This window comes from Belonocnema kinseyi, chromosome 4 (assembly GCF_010883055.1).
Source record: "Belonocnema kinseyi isolate 2016_QV_RU_SX_M_011 chromosome 4, B_treatae_v1, whole genome shotgun sequence".
NCBI lineage: Eukaryota > Metazoa > Arthropoda > Insecta > Hymenoptera > Cynipidae > Belonocnema > Belonocnema kinseyi.
The window spans coordinates 53,495,262-53,518,464 of NC_046660.1; the positions used below are offsets into that span (position 1 = coordinate 53,495,262).

The following is a 23,203-nucleotide window of genomic DNA, read 5'->3' on the forward strand; positions in this document are numbered from 1 at the left end:
TCTAAACTTGAAAAACAATTTGTTCCATCAATTATTTTCTATTTATAATTTATCCTAAATTTCCATAAAAATAAGTCTTACGAATTTTGAAAGATTTCAAGAAAAAACAAATTCTCAATATTCCGGACAAAAATTCAAATTATCTTTTATTTAGAAATGTGAATTTTTAAATGGTTTCCTACATTTTTAAAAAAGAATATAGAAGATTTCAAAACGAGATTTTTTAATTTTGCAATATTATATCATTTAGAAAAATCTAGTAAGGTTAGGAGATATTTAGCAGTTAAAAAAAAAATAATTTTAAACCGAGAAAGATTTTAAAAAATTTTAAGCGTAGAGTTTTGCAGATTTCGAAAAACAAATTTTAAAGCTTTTTAAGAATTGCTAAGGGTTTCAAGAAAATAAAAAAATTGACTTGAGATTGCTGGGAAATTTTTAAATGATTCATTAAAGAAAATTAATTTTACGATACTTTTTAAAATGATTATGAAACATTTCAAAAGATCTTTAAACAATTCGAAATAAAATTTTGAAACTTTTAAAAGACATTGAAGGTTTTCAAGATAAAAAAATCTTACAATTCCTCTTAAAAGATTTTTTTAAATTCTAGGAATAATTTGATTAACTTAAGAATATATTGAGGAATTTTATAACTTTTAAAGAGATTACAAATATTTTACATTTTTTAAAGATTTCCGAAAATGTGTAAAACCATCTTAAATTTATGCTAAACTTCTACAAGTCCTAAATATCTTTTACACTTATATAACCTAAAAACAAATAAACTAAAAAAATAGATAGCATTTAAAATTTTAATTTTATACTAAAAATTAGTTTACCTTATTATTTATTTTATTTATTTTTGTGTATATTATTATATTTATCTAATTGTAATTAAGTTATTTTATCAATTATTGTTGGAATATTTTGTCTTTCTTGACTGAAAAAGGTTTTTTGTTGAAAATTCAATTATTTTCTTGAAAATCCGTTGTTTTTAGTTGAATTCAACTGTGTTTTGTTTCAAATTAAAATCATTTTGATTCAAATATAAAATATTTTCTTTATCATTGAGCATTTATCTTTTTCGTTGGAAATTCAACTTATTTATTGAAAAATTAACTGTTATATTGAAACTTCTATTTGTCACCTGAAATCTTCAAAAATCTTTTTGAATTTTCCTAAGAATCATAACAAAAATATATTTGTATAACCTTAAAAACAAATAAACTTAACAAATAAATTTATTCCAAATTTGTATTTTGTAAGACTTCCGTTTAAAAAGAATTTATCTAGAAAATTGTTCAATAAATTGAATATAGATTATAAATTATTAAGGATTTTTTTCAGTAATTTTTTCAAGAAATAATTTAGCTTCCTAAGCTTATTTCCATATCTCGATTTATTTTTTAAAGGTACAATTTTTTATCGTAGGACAAGAATTGCTTTTTTTCAAAAAGTAGAAATTGTTGTAAGGTAAGTAATATTTCTTGAACGTTTCATAACTGAAAACAAATACATTGCACCTAGATAAAGAATTTCCTGCACTGTAAAAGATAAGATAGTTAAAATTATTCAAACAGAAATTTTAAAACATTCAAAAATCGAATCTTCCGCGCATAAACCTCCATAGGGACTTCTAAACATTTTTTTTAATCTGAAAAAATAGGAGATCATTTTCTCACCAAACGAAATAAAGTTCCGATCCAAGATTTCTTTTAAATATTTAAAAAAGGGATTTAATGAGGCACCCTAATCTACACGCCTACGACCGACCGAAAACATAAGTATTGATAACAATAATCTTGTTTTCCTTAAATAAATTCAGAGAATGATATTTTTCATATTAACACAAGTGCTTAATGAAAACGCAAACTACAGTACTTCAGCGTCACTTTTTTACAGTGTACCTTTTATTATCAGGAAAAGAAGGCTGCTTGTCAACAAGTAGATAGACAGAATATTATGTATGAAAAGATATTTTTTTAAAAACGTAGCAAACTTTTCTTCGGACAAGAAATTTGTCGAAATCCGAATCGCCTGTCTTCGTGTGATTTTAATTCTTAATGGATTATGAAGTAACGAATTTTACAAGTGACCATATAATACAGTTACAAATTAAAGAAATGCACTCATGCATATGTTTACGCATATAAATATTTTCGCGTTTGTGTACGTTCACCGATGAAGAGATATATATGCATGTAAAGAGAGAGAAAGAGAGTCTGTGTATGTATGTGCGAGAGATAAATCGAATTATAATATATATTATATAAAAGAGTGTATATATTTTAACAAGATATAAAAGCTAGAGAAAATAGCATATATACATATATATGTATACCGATTAATAATTATTGAGAGTCTCACGTGTACAAGTACTCTTGTCTTCCGTTTTATGCAATCATCTTTCGACGATCGTCCAAATAATAATCTATTGTGCATAATTTGCCTCGTTAATATTTTATGTAATTATGTGGACATAATCAGTGATAAGCTGAATTAGAAGGAATGCGCTAATGGAAATCAATAGAGGTGATTAAAATAAAAAGTTGTATATGAATTAAATTATTTGAAGGATTCAATTTATCTTGTATATTAGTTCAGAATCTTGATTTCTAAAATCATATATAATTAGAAACTTGTTTCATAATCAGTTTGGTCATTGAGGACAGAGATCATAGCTTGGAATCATGTCATGTCATTTAATTTCGTAATCGTAAAGTCATACTTTAAGAAACGTTGATATATTCCTATTTCAGCGCGTACTGCGTATAAAGTTCGCTTACATTCCTATGTGGCACATTATATCCCACAGCGTACAGATTTTGCTAACTGCCTGATCAAAGTTGTCATCTGGCAACTTTGAAATTATCTATGTAGCTACAGAAATGCATCAAAGATATAACCTTGTCTATAATATCGCAAACAACTGTTGCGAAAACCGAGCTTCAAAATGTCCGCAAAACTCACAGAAATGAATTATATTTAAGGTGTAAAATGTGTAGTGTACCAGATAGGAAAAACGTAAAAAAAAAACAAGGAGTGTACGTTCATCTAAAGGAAATAAAAAAAAAACCTACTCAAACTAAACTACCTGACTTTTCATTAAAAATAATTCAAATAGAACTGGAATCGAGAGTCATAATTGATTGGTAGTTTATACTGACAAAGTCACCAACCTGTAGCAGCGGAGTACTAAATAGGAGTTTATGTGGTCCTATCTTCTCATTCCTGGCCCTCGTCTAGGTACGAGGCCAAAAACTTCAAAATCTTTTAAATACTGTGAAATTCCGAAATCCTTTCAGACATCATGGAAATTGCAACATATCACCTAAAGTTTAAACTCTAAATTTTCATTATTTCACCACAAATTTAATGTTGATTGATCAGATTAACTCATCTTTGACGAAACTCGTGAATTTCCTTAATCTCAAAGTCACATAAAAAAATTAAAGTGACTATTCAGGATAAAAGAGTAAATGATTTTAAGGGAGAATACTTGAGGTGTGTCAGATTATACTTTTGCCGGTTTCAATATTTGATTGTTAGGAATATTTGAAAATTGTTCAAAATCATTTGAAATTATTGAAATAAATTGAAAATTCGTTACTGTGAAATTCCGGAATTCTTCAATGACAATATAAAAGTAGCAGCATCACTTATAGTTTAAAGAGGATTCTAGCTAAATTCAGCAATATATTCGGTCTTACGGCCAATGATAAACCGTACACTCAATGATAAAAAGACCGTAAGACCGAATATATTTCTGAATTTAGCTGAAATCCTGTTTGAAAATTTAAAAGGTCGAAGAAAGGAGAAATATTTTTGGATCTGCTGTATCTACAATTGTTTTGGATACTTATTATAGTTTAAAGTTTGAAATTTCATTATTATACCACAGATTTAATATAAATTGATCAAATCAACTCGTCTTTGACGAAACTCATGAATTTCTTCAATTTCCAAGTCACATAAAAAAAATTAAAGTGACTATCCAGGATAAGAGAGTACATGATTTTAAGGGAGAATGCTTGAGGTGTTTCAGATTATCCTTTTGCCGGTTTCAATATTTGATTGTTACGGATATTGGAAAATTGTTCAAAACCCTTTCAAATTATTGAAATAAATTGAAAATTTGTTAGAACCATTTTAAACACCCCAATATCTTAAAAGTTCTTTTAAATTTTGGAAATACCTTTATATATTTGAAAATGTTTGAAATACTGTGAAATTCCGAAATTCTCTAATGATAATATAAAAGTAGCAGCATCACCTACAGTTTAAAGTTTGAAATGTCATTATTTTACCACAAACTTTAATAGTAATTGATAAAAGTAACTCTTCTTTGACGAAGTTTTGGAATTTCCTCAACACAGAAAAAACTAAGAATAAAATTTGTTGCAGGACATTTTTTAGAGCGATAAAGTTTTGTGTAGCAAACTTCGCGTCATTCAAAAAACATGTGTTTGTCCTGAAAGAACAAAATAAAGTTTAATCGATATTTGGGTAAAGTTTATCCTTTGAAGTTAATTTGTGTTGCAGAGAATCTTTCGTCGGAAATCGATGTAAAGTTTATCTTCTGTTTTTTTCTGTGAATTTCCAAGTTACACTTTTAGTTTTGCGGTTGAAGCTTTTTATGAAAATGAACTGAATTGTTTTTATGCAGAAACATAATTTGAAAATAGTTGTACATAAGAATTCATATTTGTTTCTTTTCACATTATGTAAAATACGACTGTATTCTTCGAAGATCAGAACGAAACTGATTTTAAGGGAGAATACTTGACGAGTGTCATATTACACTTACGTCTGTCCTTAATCAGTCATAACAGTACCTATTGCCGTCAAAAAAGTTGAATTGGTGACAAATTTTTTCTAAAATAGGTGACAAATAGGTGACAAATAGGTGATAAATAAATGCTAAATAAGACAAACAAGTTGTAATTTGTTGTAAACCGAGAGATGCCCAGAAGTTTTTTTCTTTGATTAAAACGGCCACCCTGTTAATGGAGTATTTACATTTCCACTGAAAACTAATTTTCAACTAAATAAAAATAAAAACTATTTTTTTACAAAACCAATTAATTGTTCACAGAATAGTTAAATCCGTTACCAAATTGTTGATTCCTCAAACAAAAAAGATGAATAGTCTGCAATTTTAAACCATAAAAGTTCCATTTTTAACCAAAAAATTAGCATCTGAATTTCTACCAAGAAAAAATTTTCAGTGAAGAATGAAAAATAATGTTAAGGAAATTGTTGAATTTTCAACATAAAAGATTAATGTTTATCAGCAAATTTTATAGTTTATATTTCCACTACAAAACTTCAATAAAAAATAAAAAACAGATTTGATCAAACAGTATATATTTTCAACATTACTAGAATTTGACAAAAAAAAGTTGATTTTCTACCAAAAAAAGACGAATTTTCAACAAAAAAAAACATAATTTTTTAACCAAAACGTTGAATTTTTAACCAAAAATGGAGAAGATGAATTTTCAATAAAAACAAAAACGAATTTTCTACAAAAACTTTTAATTTTATACCAATTTGTTGAATCTTCAAGCCAAAAAGCCTAATTCTCTATCAAACAATTACATTTTTAAAAACAAGAACATGAAATAACAACGAAATAGTTAATTTACAATTAATCAGTTGACTTTTAAAACAAAACATTTGAATTTGTAATTTTCAAAAACTTGTTTACAACAAAAAGAATTTTTAAGTAAATTTAAAAAAAAACGAACTTTCAACTAAAATTATGAATCTTCAACGAAAAAAAAAAAAATTTACAAAAATTGGTTCAACTTTCAAGCAAGGAGTGGAATCTTTAATGAATACTTTTTTTGGTCCAAAATTCTACTTTTTGGTTACAAATTCTATTATTTACTGAAAGATTTAACTATTTTATTGAAAATTAAAGTCTTTTGTTAAAAAGTAATCGTTTTTGGATAAAAAATTATATTTTTGGCAGAAAATTCTTTTTTCTTTTGAAAATTGATATTTTTTGATTGAATATTCATCTTTTTTGATTGAAAATTAATTCTTTTTATTTGAAAAGTCTATTATTGTATTTTTGTTTCATAAATAATCTCCTTTACTTAAAAAGCATACTTTTTGTGACAATTCAACGATTTTTTTTTAAAAAGTAATCGTTTTTGGTCGAAAATTTATACTTTTGTAGAAAATTCATATTCTTTGGTTGAAAATTTATCTTTTGGTAGAAAAATCTTTTTTTTAGTTGTTGAAAATTCGGCTTTTATATTTGAAAGTTAATTTTTTTTTTAAGAAGCCTACTATTATATTTCTGGTGCTTAGATCAAAATTCTACAAATTGTTTGACAGTTTATTTAGTTTATTGAAAATTGAACTAGGTTCTCAAAAAGTCACCTTTTTTGTTTAAAATTAACCTCTTGGTTACAAAAATCTATTTCGATCGAAAGTTAGTTCTTTTTATAAAAAACAAAAAAAAAGTATTATATTTCTTTTTCAGAATTAATCTGAGTTCAACTATTTTGTTAAAAAGTCATATTTTTTGTCGAATATTGATACTTTTTGGATTGAAAATTCTCTTTTACTTTAAAAATCGTCTTCTTGGGTGGAAAATTCAACTATTTGCTAAAAAAATATCACCTTTTGGCTAAAAATTCATCTCCTGGTTAAAAATTCTACTATTTGGTTGAGAATTTAACTGTTTTGTTTAAAACTTATCTTCTTTGGTTAAAAATTGATCCTTTTTGATTGAAAGCTAATTATTTTTATTTGAAAAAAAATTATATTTTTATTTTGTAATTAATTTAAATTCAACTACTTTCTTAAAAAGTAACTTTTTTTTTATCAAAATTTAACTGATTTATTAAACACTTGTATTTTTGGATTGAAAATCAATCCTTTCGGTGTAAAAATCCTCATTTTTTAGAAAAGTCATATTTTCTAGTTGGAAATTCTTCTTCCTTGCTTCAAAATTAATCTGACTTGTAAAATATTCATCTTTTCAAATTAACAATGTAAGATTATGTTTGAAAATGCAACTCTTCCTGGTTGAAGTTTAATCTCCTCCGTTTGAAAATTCATTCATTTGGTTCAATATTCGTCGATTAGGAAAGTGTAATAAAAACCGTATTTGGTGTGCAAGTTGAAATTTTGAATAAAATTACAGTTTTTCAACTGAAAAAAGGTGACAAAGGATGAGAAACCCAAAAATAGGAGAAAAAGGTGACAAATTCCTAAAATAGGTGACAAAAGGTGACAAAAGATGACAACATTGAAAATAGGTGACAAAAGGTGAATAGTCATCACTCAAAAGGTCAAAAGGTCAAAAAGGTCAAAAGGTCATCACTCTGTGATGACTGCGTAATTCTTTTCTTTTTTAATCCGCCCGCTTCGTGGACACATTCTCGTAGCGCGCCGAGGGCGCGGTTCACTTCCCTCGCAAACTTGATAATATCAAATAATATCGCTCGATAATATATTTACGCCGCGCTCGGTCTTTGTATATTTTTTATACTAGTGCACAGATTTTTTAAAACTAAGGGTCAAAGTATCGACAACAGTAATTTGGTGATAGTGACTTCTTTTTTGTTAAAGCTCCTTCGGCTTTAACGAATACATTCTCATCACGTATCTCGTGCTTCGCACTCGAATTTATATCTCAACTTGTATATCATTTCCATAAATGTATATTATTACAATTCATAACATGGATTGATATAAAACAGACGTAGTTTCATTGTCTCTTTAAAAAAATGCGCATTCTTTAAAACAAATTTGTTATTAAACATTTTATTGCAACTTCTGACGGTTTTTCAAAAACTGAATTTGCTCATTTCCAATTTTATTTTTACGATTTAAAAGTAGCACATACGATATACACATCAGCCTTACTTTTTTTAACTTATAAATTAAATCCCTTCCTCAGTGATTCACGAAACGTCGACTCATGAAGGTTTGAGGGGTGGGGGGGGGGCGATTAGTTTCAACAAATTTGTAAAAAAAACTTTTAAGATTTCTAAGAGAGTTGTCGAGCCTGATTTTTAAATTAAGTTTTCAATTTTTTATAAATAAACCAATATGACGAAAAAATTGCCATTTTATCTATTTGACGTTCCCGGTGCTCGTCAATAACAGGAAAAGTGTTGAAGTAGCCTAAGTTTCATAGAGTAATATTAGCTAAAGATGTTGCAATATTATATATTGAACAACAACATTTTGTATAAACAAATTATTTGTTGAAAAAAAATTGTCTATAATTTTCCATAATTATACGTTTTTTCTAGTTATATTGCAAGAAATTTGAATGAAGATTATATGATATTAAAAAAAAAATTTCTTAAGATTTTAACTCATTATATTATGAACAAACGTGATCAACAAATGCATTAATCAGGCATTTTTCAACAGAAAAATTCGTTTTTTTTTCTATGTACATTTTTATAAATTAGGAACTTTAGGATAATTTTATCAAAATTCATAATTTGTTGATTAATCGTATGATTTTTGAAAATCAAATTTAATAAATAAATACATTGTTCGGGCATTTGTCGGCAGAAAAATTCGGGTTTTTCAATGCCAGTCTTTTCAGTTGGGAACTTTATTAGAATTTCAGCAACATTCATAATAAGTTGATCAATTTTATGATTTCTGTAAACAAATTTGATCAAAAAATGCATTAATCAGGCATTTGTCTACAGAAAAAGTTCTTTTTTTTCTATGGCAACTTTTTTAATTAGGGTATCAAAAAAAATTTTTTCGTGGACATATGCTCAAATAATGCATTTGTTTATTGAATTCGCTTTTAAAAACATATAAAATTTATGAACCAATTATGAATTTTACTGAAATCATCATGAAGTTCCCCATTAAAAAGACTGAAAGCAAAAAAACGAATTGTTCTGTCCACGGGTGCCCGAATAATGCATTTGTTTATTAAATTTGTTTTTAAAAAAATCACAAAATTAATTAAAAAATTATAAATTTTGCTGAAGTTTTCCTGAAGGTCCAAATTAAAAAAGTTGACATATAAAAAACGAATTTTTCTGTAGAGACTTACCTACTTAGTTAAACATATTTTTATTTTTTGAAATATCAATTAATAAAAATAATACATTATTATAATTAAATTTATTTGAAAATTGTTTATTTTTCCAAAAAAAAATATTTTTTTGTAAACTGCAAATTTGACTGTTGTGTCGAAAATTCAACTTTTTTGTATAGAAAATTCGTCTTTCTGTCTTGCAAATTCAATAATATTTGGTATAGAATTGAACTATTTGGTACAAAATTCAACTGTTTTGTAGAAATATAGTATTTTAAATTGAAAATTACTTCTCATTAATGAAAATTTAACTACTCCATTTTTGCTTGAAAATGGATTTTTTTATTTGAAAATTTAGCTAATTAGTTTAAAAATTTTTTGAATGAAAACTAAGTATAAACTATAAAATAATAAAATAAAATTTGGACTAGCATCACATCTATTGTTTAAAGTATTTAGTAGAAAAATTACGTAATTCGTGAAAAATTCGCATTTTTTTTTTTGTAGAAAATAATTTTTTTTCTTTGAAAATTAAACTATTTGGTTAAAGGTTTATGTTTTTTTTAATCGCCTCTCTGGTAGAAAATCAATTTTTTTGTCGAAAATCAAATATTTTGTTAATAAATTTTATTCTTCGGTTAAATGCAACTGTTTTTATTTTTAATTAAAATCTTTTTCTGTCCAAATGTGAACTGTTACAGTTTTCGTTTATAATTAAACATTTAAGTTTGAAATTTAAATCTTCATTTTTTTGTATGAAAGATCATAATTTTATTTAAAACAAAAGATTTAAAAAAATTAAAAAGTAATTTTTTAAGCCGAAAATGTAACTATTTTGTTTAAAATTCAACTGATTGGTTATAAATTAATTTTTTTGTTGAAAGTGCATACCCTCGGTTTGACATTTAACTGCTTTATGAAAAATTCGTCTGTTTGTCTGAAGTTTTAAAAACATCTGGTATAAAATTCAACTATTTGGTAAAAAATTAAACTGTGTCGTAAAAGATTACATTTTTCTCTTGGAAATTAATTCTGCTTAATGAAAATTTAACTACTTCACTTTTGGTTTAAAATTGATATTTTTCATTTCAAAATTCAGCTATTTAGTTTTAAAAACTTTAAACATTATTTCAATAAAATGTGGACTAACATTATATCCATATTTCAAAGTACTAATGTAGTTGAAAATGTATTTAATTTTTTGAAAATTCGCATTTTTGGTCGAAAATTAGTCTTCTTAGCATTTTATAGAATAATATTTTTCTAAGTATTTCAGATTTTTGAACAAATCTCTAAAAATTTTGAGTGCAAAATCCAATCCGCTTTTCCAGATTTTATGAAACACAAATTGCAAATATAATATAGACAACGATTCAATTTTCAAAGAAACAAATTAATAATTAAAGGACTTACCCTCCTACTCACTCATTTCAGCATGAAAATTGATGAAAAGTCTCATTGTTCACAAAATTTTAATTATTTATTCGCGTTCTCTAAAACGTTCAGAAAAAGGTTAGGTTCCATGCTCTCCAAATGTTGAATACTTGTTACAATTTTTATGGATGAGAAGTCACAAATACTAAATGAAAAACTTGCAAAGAACTTTCTAATTTTCACGAAATCTTATAAAATTTAAGAAAAACACTTCACTCCCGTCAGCAAAATTGTTCAAATCCCGCGGAAAACCGTTACGGAATTATTGACCGGCGCCATCTTGACGATAGAATGTAAAGTGTCGAATTAAAAAGCGCCCTCTATCAGGAAAATTTCGAACTCACAAGCCAATTAAAATTCGAATGATAAAGAAAAGGATAAAGTAAACAAACGTCAAGAAAATGAAGTAATTGATTGCGGAAGCATTTAGTATTTTATTATTACAAAACCTGATTTTTCTTTTATTACAAGATCAAAAGTGAAATATTAATAAAGAGATAAAATCCTCATATCAAGAATAAGGTTAGTAACATGAACTGATTTTTCTGTTTGACACTTGTAAACATAACCTATAATTATTTTGCTTTTTTTACTGAAAATAATTGAAGTTGGGAAAGTCTTTTAAAGTTAAAGTAATAAATTCCTTATTTAATTAATTAAAAGAATACTTCTAGAATTTGAAAGGCTTCGACTTAAGGTTTGGACTTATAACTTCAAAATGCAATTGTCTTATTTTACTCCAAAAATAATATTTATTATTTTTTAAATAAGTGCGTAGTTCCTGATATATTAAGTTATTAACAAATAATATATTTTTTCTTTATTATTTGAATTATATTATAAATAATAGTATATAGCATTAAAAAGGTCTGAAAAATAAATTAGGGGAAAAAAATGCAAATATTGTCAAAAGTAGACAAACTACACAGAAAAGATTTATTTTAGACTACTCATACTCTCATATGGAAGTGAACAAAAATATATTTAATAGCTTATAGCTTAGTTTTTTCCAACTGAATTTTTTTTCCCATCGTTTCTTACCAATTTTAAAAAAAATTTAAATCTACAACTCTAATGTTTCTAATTTTGAAAGTAAATTTTTTTATGACTGAAATAATTCTAAAGATTTAAAAATTTTTCCAAAGATTTCATAGAGATTTAGAATATTTCACAAAGATTTTAAACTTTGACAAGATTTCAAGGTTTTTAAAAGATTTTAATTTTTTTTAGAAAATTTCAAAACATTGCACACATATTTTAATGATTTTAAATGAATATGAAAGATTTCACAAATATTTCAGAATATTTTAAGAATTTCAAAGATTGTAAAAAGGGTATATTAAACCAGGTTTTCAAAATTTTCAAAAGGTTTCAATAAATTGGAGATTTTAAAAGATTTCAATTATTTGAAACGAACATAAAAGATTTCACAAACAAAGATCAAAGAAAGATTTCATAAAGATTTGAAAATATTTCAAAACATTTTACAAAGTTTTCAAAAAAGTTCACAAAGATTACAAATATTTTAATGATTTCAAATGAATACAAATGATTTTACAAATATTTCGAAAATTTTCCAAATATTTCAAAACATTTCACAAAAATTTAAAGGTTTTCAAAAATTTTACGAAAAGCTTAAAAGATTTCACAAAAATTGCAAAGATTTTAATGATTTTAATTGAATACAAAAGATTTCACAAATATGTCAAAGACTTCATACACATTTCATCAAGATTTCAAATTCAAACATTTCAAAAAGGATACCTTCAAATCTTGTGAAATTTTTGTAAAATAACCTAAAATCCCTTGAAATATTTGGATTCGTTTTGAAAATTTTCCTGAAATTTCACCTATTTTTGAAAGTTCTCTATAAAAGTTAAATTAAAATTAAGATAAAATTAATTAAAATGAAAATATAATTAATAAGAAAATTAAAATTAAAATGATTAAAATTAATTTTAATTAATTATCATTTTTGGAAACAAAGAGTTCAAGGATTTAAAAATTTCAAATATTTTACAAAAGCGTTCAAGCCCCTAAAAACCTTAAAAATGCTTGGAGATTCAGTAAATTCCTTCAAATCTTGTGAAATAATTTCTTTAAATACCTGGAGGTCCTATAAAATTCATTAAATCTTGTGAAATTATTTGAAAACCATTAAAATCTTTCGGAATTCTACCAAATTCTTTGAAATTTCTTGTTTTTTTTTTTAGTTTCTAGAAAATCTCCAGAATTTTTTAAAATAACTTAAAATATTTAAAATCAATATAATCCTTAGATTTTGTGAAATTTTGAGAAATAACTTGAAATTTTTGATGTCGCTAGGATTGCCTTTAAATTTGATTTCATTTATTTTCTAAAGTTCTCTAGAAATCGTTTAAAATGGAGCTTAAATTATTTAGAAATCCAACCAAATTGATTGCAATCCTTTGAAATACCTTGAAATCTTTGGAATGCTACAAAATTATTTGGCCATCCTTGAAATTTTCTAATTTTCTCGAAATTCGTAGGCATTATTTAAAATTACTTATGAAGTTAAATATTTTAATGATTTAAAATTAATATAAAAGATTTCACAAATATTTCAAAGAATTCATGAGGATTTCAGAAGATTTAAAGAATGCCAAAAATTTTAAAACGGGTATATTACACCAGATTTCAAAGATTTAAAAAAATTGTTAAAGGTTTCAATAAATTTGAGATTTTAAAAGATTTTAATGATTTCAAACGAACACAAAAGATTTCACAAACAAAGATTTTAGAACTTTAGAAATATTTTAGGGATTTTAAACGATTTTAAAATGTTTTAGGAGATTTCAAAATATTCCACAAAGATTTCAAATATCCTAATGATTTTAAATGATTAAAAATATTTCAAAGTTTTGAAAACATTTCACAAAGATTTCCAATATTGTAATGATTTGAAATGAATATAAAATATTTCACAAATATTTAAGAAGATATCAATAATTTCAAAGATATTCAAAAAAACTCAAAAGGTTTAAATAAATTTGTGATTTTAAAAGATTTCAATTGTTTCAAACGAAACAAAAGCTTTCATAAACAAAGATTAAAGAAAGATTTCATAGATTGCATAAAGATTTCAAAACATTTCACAAAGGTTTCAACGATTTTTAATATTTTAAAACTTTCAAAGGATTTTAAAGATTTTAATCGATTACAAAATGTTTTCAAAGATTTAAAATATTTTAATGATTTTAAATAAATATAAAAGATTTCAAGAATATTTCAAAGAATTCATAAGGGTTTCAGAAGACTTTAAGAATGTCAAAGACTTTAAAAAGGCTATGTTAGACCGAATTTCAAAGATTTTAAATAATTTTAAAAGTTTTCAATCAGTTTGATATTTTAAAAATCTTTACAAATCTTTTTTAAAAAATTTCAAAATATTTCAAAAAGATTTAAAATATTTTAATGATTTCAAATGAATACAAATGATTTTACAAAGCTTTCTAACATTTCACAAATATTTTCAAAAATTTCAAGGTTTTCAAAGATTTTACTAAAATCTCAGAAGATTTCACAAAAATGTCAAAGATTTCAAATTAATGCAAAATATTTCACAAATATTTCAAAGACTTCATACAAATTTCATAAAGATTTCAAACTCAAACATTTCACCAGATTTCTAACGATTTCAAATTTGTTTCAAAAATTTTAAAAGATTTCTCAAAGATTTCAACATCTTTCAAAACATTTCATAAAGATTTCAAATATTTTAATGATTTTAAATGAATATAAAAGGTTTCACAAATATTTCCGAAGATTTCAAGAATTTCAAAGATTGTAAAAAGGGTACATTACACCAGATTTCAAAGATTTTCAAAAATTTTACAAGGTTTCAATAAATTTGAGATTTTAAAAGATTTCAATTGTTTTATACGAACTCAAAAGGTTTCACAAACAAAGATTAAAGAAAGCTTTTATATATTTCAAAATATTTCAAGGATTTAAAATCATTTCAAAATTTTTTTGAAAATTTCAAAATATGTTATTCATTTTGAATAAATTTAAAATATTTCAAAGAGTTCATAAGGGTTTCAGAAGATTTCAAGAATGTTTAAGATGTTGAACAATTTCAAAAGGTTTTAATAAATTTGTGATTTTAAAAGATTTAAATAATTTCAAACGAACACAAAAGATTACACAAACAAAGATTAAAGAAAGATTTCGCAAATACTTCAAATATTTCCTAAAGTTGTAAAAATATTTCTAAACATTTCACAAATATTTCAAACCATTTCACAAAGATTTGAAGGATTTCGAATATCTCATAACAATTTTCAAATTTTCAAAAGATTTCAAAGATTTTAAACGTTCTTCAAAATGTTCTAGGAGATCTCAACATATTTCACAAAGATTTTAAATATTTTAATGATTTTAAATGAATATAAGGGATTTCACAAATATTTCATAGAATTCAAAAGAGTTTCAGAAGATTTCAAGAAAGTCAAAGATTTTAAAACGGGTAGATTACACTAGATTTCAAAGATTTTAAACAATTTCAAAAGTTTTCAATTATTTTGAGATTTTAAAAGATTTCAATGATTTCAAACGAACACAAAAGATTTCAAAAATAAAGAATAAACAAAGATTTCGTAAATATTTAATAGATTTCATAAAGATTTTAAAATATTTAAAAACATTTCACAAAGATTTCAAAGATTTTAACAAAAATATTCAAAAGATTTCACAAAGATTAAAAATACTTTAATGATTTCAAATAAATACAAGAGATTTTACTAATATGTCAAAGATTTCCTTAAAATTACATAAATATTTCAGAAAGATTTAAAAGATTTTACAAAGATTTCGAACACTTCACAAATATTTAAACACATTTCACAAAGGCTTCTAGGATTTGAAGATTTCAGAGATTTTACAAAAGCGTTAAAGTCCCTAGAAACCTTTAAAATGCTTGGAGATTTAATAAATTCCTTCAAATCTTGTGAAATTATTTGAAATCCATTCAAATCTTTCCGAATCCTACAAAATTCTTCGACATTTCTTGATTTTTTTTAGTTTCTTGAAAATCTCCAGAATCTTTAAAATAACTTAAAATATTTAAAATCAATATAATCCTTAGATTTTGTGAAATTTTTAGAAATAACTTGAAATTTTTTCTGTCGCTAGGAATGCCTTTAAATTTGATTTCATTTATTTTCTCAAATTCTCTAGAAATCCTTTAAAATGGAGCATAAATTATTTATAAATCCAACCAAATTAATGCAATCCTTTGAAATACCTTGAAATCTTTAGAATGCTACAAAATTATTTGGCCATACCCTCGAAATTTTCTAATTCTCTTGAAATTCGTTGGAAGCATTGAAAATTACATATGAAGTCAAATATTTTAATGATTTAAAGCGAATATAAAAGATTTGACAAATATTTCAAAGAATTCATGAGGATTTCAGAAGATTTCGAGAATGGCAAAGATTTTAAAAAGGGTATATTACACCAGATTTCAAAGATTTAAAAAAATTTGAAAAGGTTTCAATAAATTTGAGATTTTAATGATTTCAAACGAACACAAAAGATTAAAGATAGATTTCGCACATCTGTCAAAAATTTCATAAAGATTTCAAAATATTTTAAAACATTTCACAAAGATTTCAAGAATTTCTTATATTTCATAAATATTCTAAAACTTTAGAAAGTTTTCATGGATCTTAAACGATTTCTTAATGATTTAGAAGATTTCAAAAGATTTCACAAAGACTTCTCATATTCTAATAATTTTAAATGAATATAAAAGATTTCACCAACATTTCTGAAGATTTCAAGAATTTCAAAGATTGTAAAAAGGGATTTCAAGATTTCGAAGATTTTCAAAAATTTCAAAAGGTTTCAATAAATTTGAGATTTGAAAAGATTTCAATTATTTTAAACGAACGCACAAGATTTCACAAAGATTAGAGAAAGATTCCGCAAATGTTCCAAAGATTTCCTAACGATTTTACAAATATTTTAAAGAATTCATAAGGATTTCAGAAAATTTCAAGAAAATCAAATGATTTTAAAAAGGTGACATTACACCAGATTTCAAAGATTTTAAACAATTTCAAAAGGATTTAATAAATTTTACATTTTAAAGGATTTTCATGATTTTAAACGAAACCAAAAGATTTCGCAAATATTTCAAAGAATTCTAAACGTTTCACAAAGATTTGAAGGATTTCGAATATTTCATAAAGATTTTAAAACTTTAAAGATTTCAAGGATTTTAAACCATTTAAAATAAATAAAAAATATGTCACAAATATTTCAAAGAATTCATAAGGGGTTTAGAATATTTCAAGAATGTTTAAGATTGTAAACAGTTTCAAAAGGCTTTAATAAATTTTTGATTTCAAAAGATTTAAATTATTTCAAACGAACGCAAAAGATTTCACAAACAAAGATTGAAGAAAGATTTTATAGATTTCAAAGTATTTCATAATAATTTCACATATTTCAAAACATTTCACAAATATTTCAAACCATTTCAGAAAGATTTGAAGGATTTCGAATATTTTATAAAAATTTTCAAACTTACAAAAGATTTCAAAAATAAAGAATAAACAAAGATTTCGCAAATATTTCATAGATTTAACAAAGATTTAAAAATATTTAAAAACATTTCACAAAATTTAAAGGATTTCAAAGATTTTTACAACAATTTTCAAAAGATTTCACAAAGAATAAAAATACTTTAATGATTTCAAATAAATACCAGAGATTTCACAAATATGTCAAAGATTTCATGAAAATTTCAAAGTTTTCAAAGAGTTGACCAAAATCTTAGAAGACTTCAAAGATTTTAATGATTTCAAATGAATACAAAATATTCCACTAATATGTCAAAATTTTCATTAAATTTACATGTTTCAAAGATTTCACCAAAATTTTAAAAGATTTCAAATATTTTAATGATTTTAAATTAATGCAAAATATTGCACAAAGATTTAAGATATTTTACAAAGCCGTTAAAGTCCTTAGAAATCTTTAAAATACTTGGATTCAATCTATTCCTTTAAATTTTCTGATTTTTTTTAATACCCTAAAATCTCTTGAAATATGTGGATTCGTAAAAAAATTCCTGAAATTTCATCTTTTTTTCCAAATTTCTCTAAAAATTCCTTCCCCCTCTATTTTTTGTTGAAAAAAAAATTTCTTAAAAAAAAGAATTTTTTTGAATTTGTTAATTATTAATTGAAAATCAATATTTTTCTTTTTTTTAAACCATTGCATCGTTTAGCGAATACCCGAAAATAATGGAAAAAGTATTTTACAATAAATTCTTTGCCTTTTTTATAAAATTATTCAAGCTCAAACGCAAGTGAGAAATATCTTCGTTTTCGGACCTAATGGGTTAATTAAAATAAATTCTAAAATTCTCATAAATTCTCAGAGAATTTATTTTTTGGTAATATTCTCGTTACCGTTCTCAAAGTAATATAACCGTCTTAGAACTCTATTCATCGTATTATTATCGTTTCTCTTAAATTCCTCTAAATTCATTCTGATTTTACGGAAATCAATCCAATTCTTTTGAATTTAACTTGAATTGTTTTGAAGTCTTATTGAATTTATCTTGCATTTTCTTACACTTTGAGCGTTAAAAAAGTACTCTACGAGCGTGACAGAAAGTACGATTTCTTTTTTTCTTTTTTAGCCATGTTGCCCGAAAACAGTACAATAAAAACCGATCATCCCGATCACATACAAACAGACCAAAACCACATCATGTCAGACACGCATTTAATAAATATGAATTCAAAACTAACAGATAATTCTATGACAGAATTCTGTGATAAAATGAACTTACGGATCGTCCGAGAATTATCGCTTTGTACCAATCATCTCACCTGCATTCCGAATAATTTCTCTCAGCACTTGAGTCATTTACAAAGATTGGACATCTCTAATAACAATCTCAAAGAATTACCAAGTTCTTTCAATCTTTTAATGAAATTAGAACACCTGAAACTCGACCACAACGAATTTCAAACACTGCCGAAAGTTCTTGCGGAAATTCGAAGTCTAAAGACCCTAAGTATATCGCACAATAAACTCGAGGAACATTCGGAAGACCTAGGAAGCCTAATTAATTTGGAAAGCCTAGATTTGAGTTCCAACAATTTATCCTCACTTCCCTACTCTTTCGTGAGACTAAATCGTCTTCGGGAACTCAATCTCGCTGAAAACAAATTCAATATAATTCCAGAATGCATAATAAATGGAATGCGAAATTTGGAATTTCTTGATCTGTCGCTCAACAAGAAGATCAAACTCAACGTTCCACCTTGCAGTCGAATTTTGAGGAAATTTGATGCAATGAACAATGGAGTCTGTCGGAGATTTCCTAGATGGTTATTAACATCTAAATTCTCGGCTCTTCAAGAAGTCAACTTGAATGGAACGGAGTTTACAAAGTTTAAATTTCCGGACGAAAATTCACTCTTGAATCTCAGGAGTCTCTCGATGACCCAGTCAACAGTTTCTGACCAGATTTTAGAAAAATTGACGAGGAATATGATTAGGCTCGAAAAACTGAATGTTGGTAATGAAAATCCGGAGAAAGAGGGGAATATTTTGTGTAACCTGCCGGTCCAGCAATTGAAGAATCCTCATCTTTTGCGAGAAATTTATATTCCGGGAGTTGGTCTTCCAATGATGGGTCGATCAGTCGCGGATTTGAGGAATATTACAATCATGGACATCGGCCGAAACAGGATTGGTTGGCTGCCTGACGAATTTTGCCTACTACAGAAATTAGAAATTTTGATTATGGACAACAATGGGCTCTCGATACTTCCAGACAATTTTGGAAATTTGGTGGCACTTAAAGAATTGATTGCGAACTCTAATCGTCTTTCAAATTTACCAGACTCTATGGGCAGTTTGAAGAAACTTTGTTTTCTGGATTTATACGAAAATGATTTTACCGAAATGCCCGTGGATTTAGACAATTTAGAAAATTTGGAAGGTCTCGATATGGAATATAATTTCTTCTCTACTGAAAGTTTAATGGTAAGAAACAATACTATGGGGCCGTTCAAAAATTACGTCACAATGCGAAAATGTGGAGGAAAACCCAGCTATTTTTGACGAAAATCGACCAACTTTACGATTTTTAACGAATATTTCAATCTTAGTAAACAAAAATATGGTTCTTAGCATCAAAGCTTAAACTTTTTTTCGTATTTTCATAAATACCATTTTCTGGGGGATTTTCAATTTTATTTAAACAGGTCATAAATCAATGTAATGACTAACTAAAAATAATTTCCAATAAGGGGTCATCCATATACTACGTTAACAATTTCTGAATTTTTTAATTTTCAACCACAATGAAGACTTTTTCAAAATAGTCGGATTTTTTCCAAACGGGCGAATTTCCAACTGAAAAATATGAGTTTTCAACCAGAAATGAAATAGTTAAAAAAATGAATTTTTAACCTCATTTTTAAATCATTAACCAAAATGATGATTAAAAAAAAAAGAAGATTAATTTTCTACACAAAAGAAAATAATTAAATCCTCAACCAAAATTATTATTTTTCGAAACAAAATATTAATTTTTAACCCAAAAATATGAATTTGTAAAATTACATAAATTTTCCACAGAAAAATTGAATTTTCTACCAAAATAATTGAATTTTCAACCTAATATTTTAATTATCATCTAAAAAAGATAATTTTTAAACCAAAAATGGAATAGTTACATTTTTAATTTAAAGAATTAATTTTTAATAGAGTATTCGATTTTGTAATTAATTAGATTCATTTTCAACAAAGAAGGTCAAGTTTTCTACAAAAAAGAAACTTAAATTCTCAGATAAAACATTAATTTTTCACAAGAGCAAAATAATTTTTTAATTCTTTCTTTTAATTTTGATCAATTTTTAACCATATATTTAAATTTTCAACAAAAAAGATGAATCTTCCACCATTCAGATTTTTATTCTACAAAAAGAAAAAATGATGAGTAATATCAATGAATTTTTAACGATTTTCTTTTTAGGTTTGAAGTCAAAAATACAAATTTTAAACAAAAAAGTTAAGCTCCAATTGAAGAAAGATGAATTTTCAACAAAATAATTAAATCCTCAACCAAAATGATTATTTTTCAAAACAGATATTAATTTTTCACCCAAAATGATAAATTTGCCAAATTACATGAATTATCCACAAAAAAATTGAATTTTCAACCTAATATTTGCATTTTTATCCAAAAAAGATCATTTTTAAACAAAAAATGGAATAGTTAGATTTTTAATTTAAAAAATTAATTTTTAGTAGAGTATTCGAATTTGTAATTAATTAGAATTATTTTCAACAAAGAAGGTCAAGTTTTCTACAAAAAAAACTCTTAAATTTTCAGATAAAACATTAATTTTTTACAAACAAAAAAAAGACATTTTTATCAATTTTTAACTAAATATTTAAATTTTCCACCAAAAAGATGAATCTTCCACCATTCAGATTTATATTCTACAAAAAGAAAAAATGATGAGTAATATCAATGAATTTTCAACAATTTTCTTATTAGGTTTGAAGTCAAAAATACAAATTTTAAACAAAAAAGTTAAGCTCCAATTGAAGAAAGATGAATTTTCAACAAAATAATTAAATCCTCAACCAAAATGATTATTTTTCAAAACAGATATTAATTTTTCACCCAAAAAGATGAATTTGTCGAATTGCATGAATTTTCTACCACAATAATTTAATTGTCAACCTAATATTTGAATTTTCATCAAAAAAAAGATAATTTTTAAACCAAAAATCGAATAGTTACATTTTGAATTTAAATAATTAATTTTTAATAGAGTATTCGATTTTGTAATTAATTAGATTCATTTTCAACAAAGGTCAAGTTTTCTACAAAAAAACTCTTAAATTCTCAGATAAAAAATTAATTTTTTAAAAACAAAAAAAGACATTTTTATCAATTTTTAACTAAATATTTAAATTATCCACAAAAAAAATAAATCTTCCACCATTCAGATTTATATTCTACAAAAAGAAAAAAATGATGAGTAATATCAATGAATTTTTAACAATTTTCTTTTTAGGTTTGAAGTCAAAAATACAAATTTTAAATAAAAAAGTTAAGCTCCAATTGAAGAAAGATGAATTTTCAAGAAAATAATTAAATCCTCAACCAAAATTATTATTTTTCGAAACAAAATATTAATTTTTAACCCAAAAACATGAATTTGTAAAATTACATGAATTTTCCACAGAAAAATTGAATTTTCTACCAAAATAATTGAATTTTCAACCTAATATTTTAATTATCATCTGAAAAAGATAAGTTTTAAATTAAAAATGGAATAGTTACATTTTTAATTTAAAGAATTAATTTTTAATTAAATATTCGAATTTTTAAATAAATAGATGGATGCATTTTGAACAAATAAGATTAATTTTCTACCCGAAAATATAAATTTTAAATGAAGAGTTAATTTCAAATCAAGAAAAAAATGAATTTTCAAACATATACATAGTTATATTTTTTACTAAAAATGATAAGTCTTCTACCAAAATCGAAACTCTTAAATTCTCAGATAAAACATTCATTTTTTACAAGAGCAAAATAATTTTTTAATTTTTTCTTTTAATTGTGATCAATTTTTAATCATATATTTAAATTTTCAACCAAAAAGATGCATTTCAAACCAAGTACATAACAATATTGATGAATTTTTAACAATGTTCTTTTGAAGTATGAAGTCAAAAATACGAATTTTCAATCAAGAATGACGAATTTTCATCTGAAAAATATAATTTTTCTACCAGAAATGGAATAGTTAATAAACTAATTTTTAACCAAATATTTAAAATTTCCACCTAAAAGATGCATTTGGTGGAGAACGCATAATTTTAGTTAAAATTTTAAATATTTGGTTAATAATTAATTTAAATAAAAAGAATACTTTTATTTTAAACTAAAAAATGTTAGTTTTCAGTCTGCAATAGAATAATTAAATTTTCAATTAAAAAAATTAATTTGCAACAAAAAAAATGAATTTTCAAGCAGTTGAATTCAATTAAACACACGGATTTTTAACAAAATAGTTGAATCCTCAACCAAAATCATTTTTCAAAAAGAAGATTCATTTTGATCCAAAAAAAGAAAAAAAAATTCAACAAAATACATTAATTTTCCACAAAACAGATGAATTTGCAACAAAAAAAAACAAGAAGTTCTAGCAAAATAGTTAAATCCTGAACCAAAATGATGAGTTTTCAAAAAAGAAGATTATTTTCCTACCCAAAAAGACGAATTTTCAACAAAATATATTAATTTTCCACAAAACTGTTGAATTTTCAAGCCGGCACTGAAGAGTTGAATTTTCTATCATAATGTTTAAATGCTGAACCTGATATTTGAATTTTCAACTAAAAAATATAATTTATTAACCAAAAATGGAATAGATAAATTCTTAATTTTAAAAATTAATTTTTAATCGAGTATTCTAAATTTTAATAAATTAGATTCATTTTCAACAGAGAAGCTCAAGTTTTATACGAAAAAGGAATTTCTTAAATTCTCAAATAAATAATTAATTTTTTACAAACAAAAAAATTTTTAATTTTGATCAATTCTTAACTAAATATTAAAATTGTGGGTCCGGATGCAATAAGGGCACATAAAATTTTTTCGTGCGAAAACGAAGTCCCCTGGAGGCTTTAGAAAAAATTTTCGAATTTTAATTT

General features: G+C 24.7%; 1 protein-coding gene across 6 annotated transcripts in view; it reads left to right on the forward strand.

Moving 5' to 3' along the window:
• Positions 1 to 10,864: 10,864 nt before the first annotated feature.
• Positions 10,865 to 23,203, forward strand: part of LOC117171525 (protein lap1-like) — a 26,242-nt gene continuing 13,903 nt past the window's right edge. The window contains exons 1-2 of one of the 6 annotated variants that reach the window (XM_033358902.1): positions 10,865 to 10,993; positions 18,150 to 19,507. In XM_033358902.1, the coding sequence (XP_033214793.1) occupies positions 18,152 to 19,507 (1,356 nt within the window). In that variant the 5' untranslated portion in view covers positions 10,865 to 10,993; positions 18,150 to 18,151. Of the gene's footprint in view, positions 10,994 to 11,065; positions 11,169 to 18,149; positions 19,508 to 23,203 lie in introns of those variants that run through there. The other 5 variants (XM_033358904.1, XM_033358905.1, XM_033358907.1 and 2 more) reach the window with 5 other exon arrangements.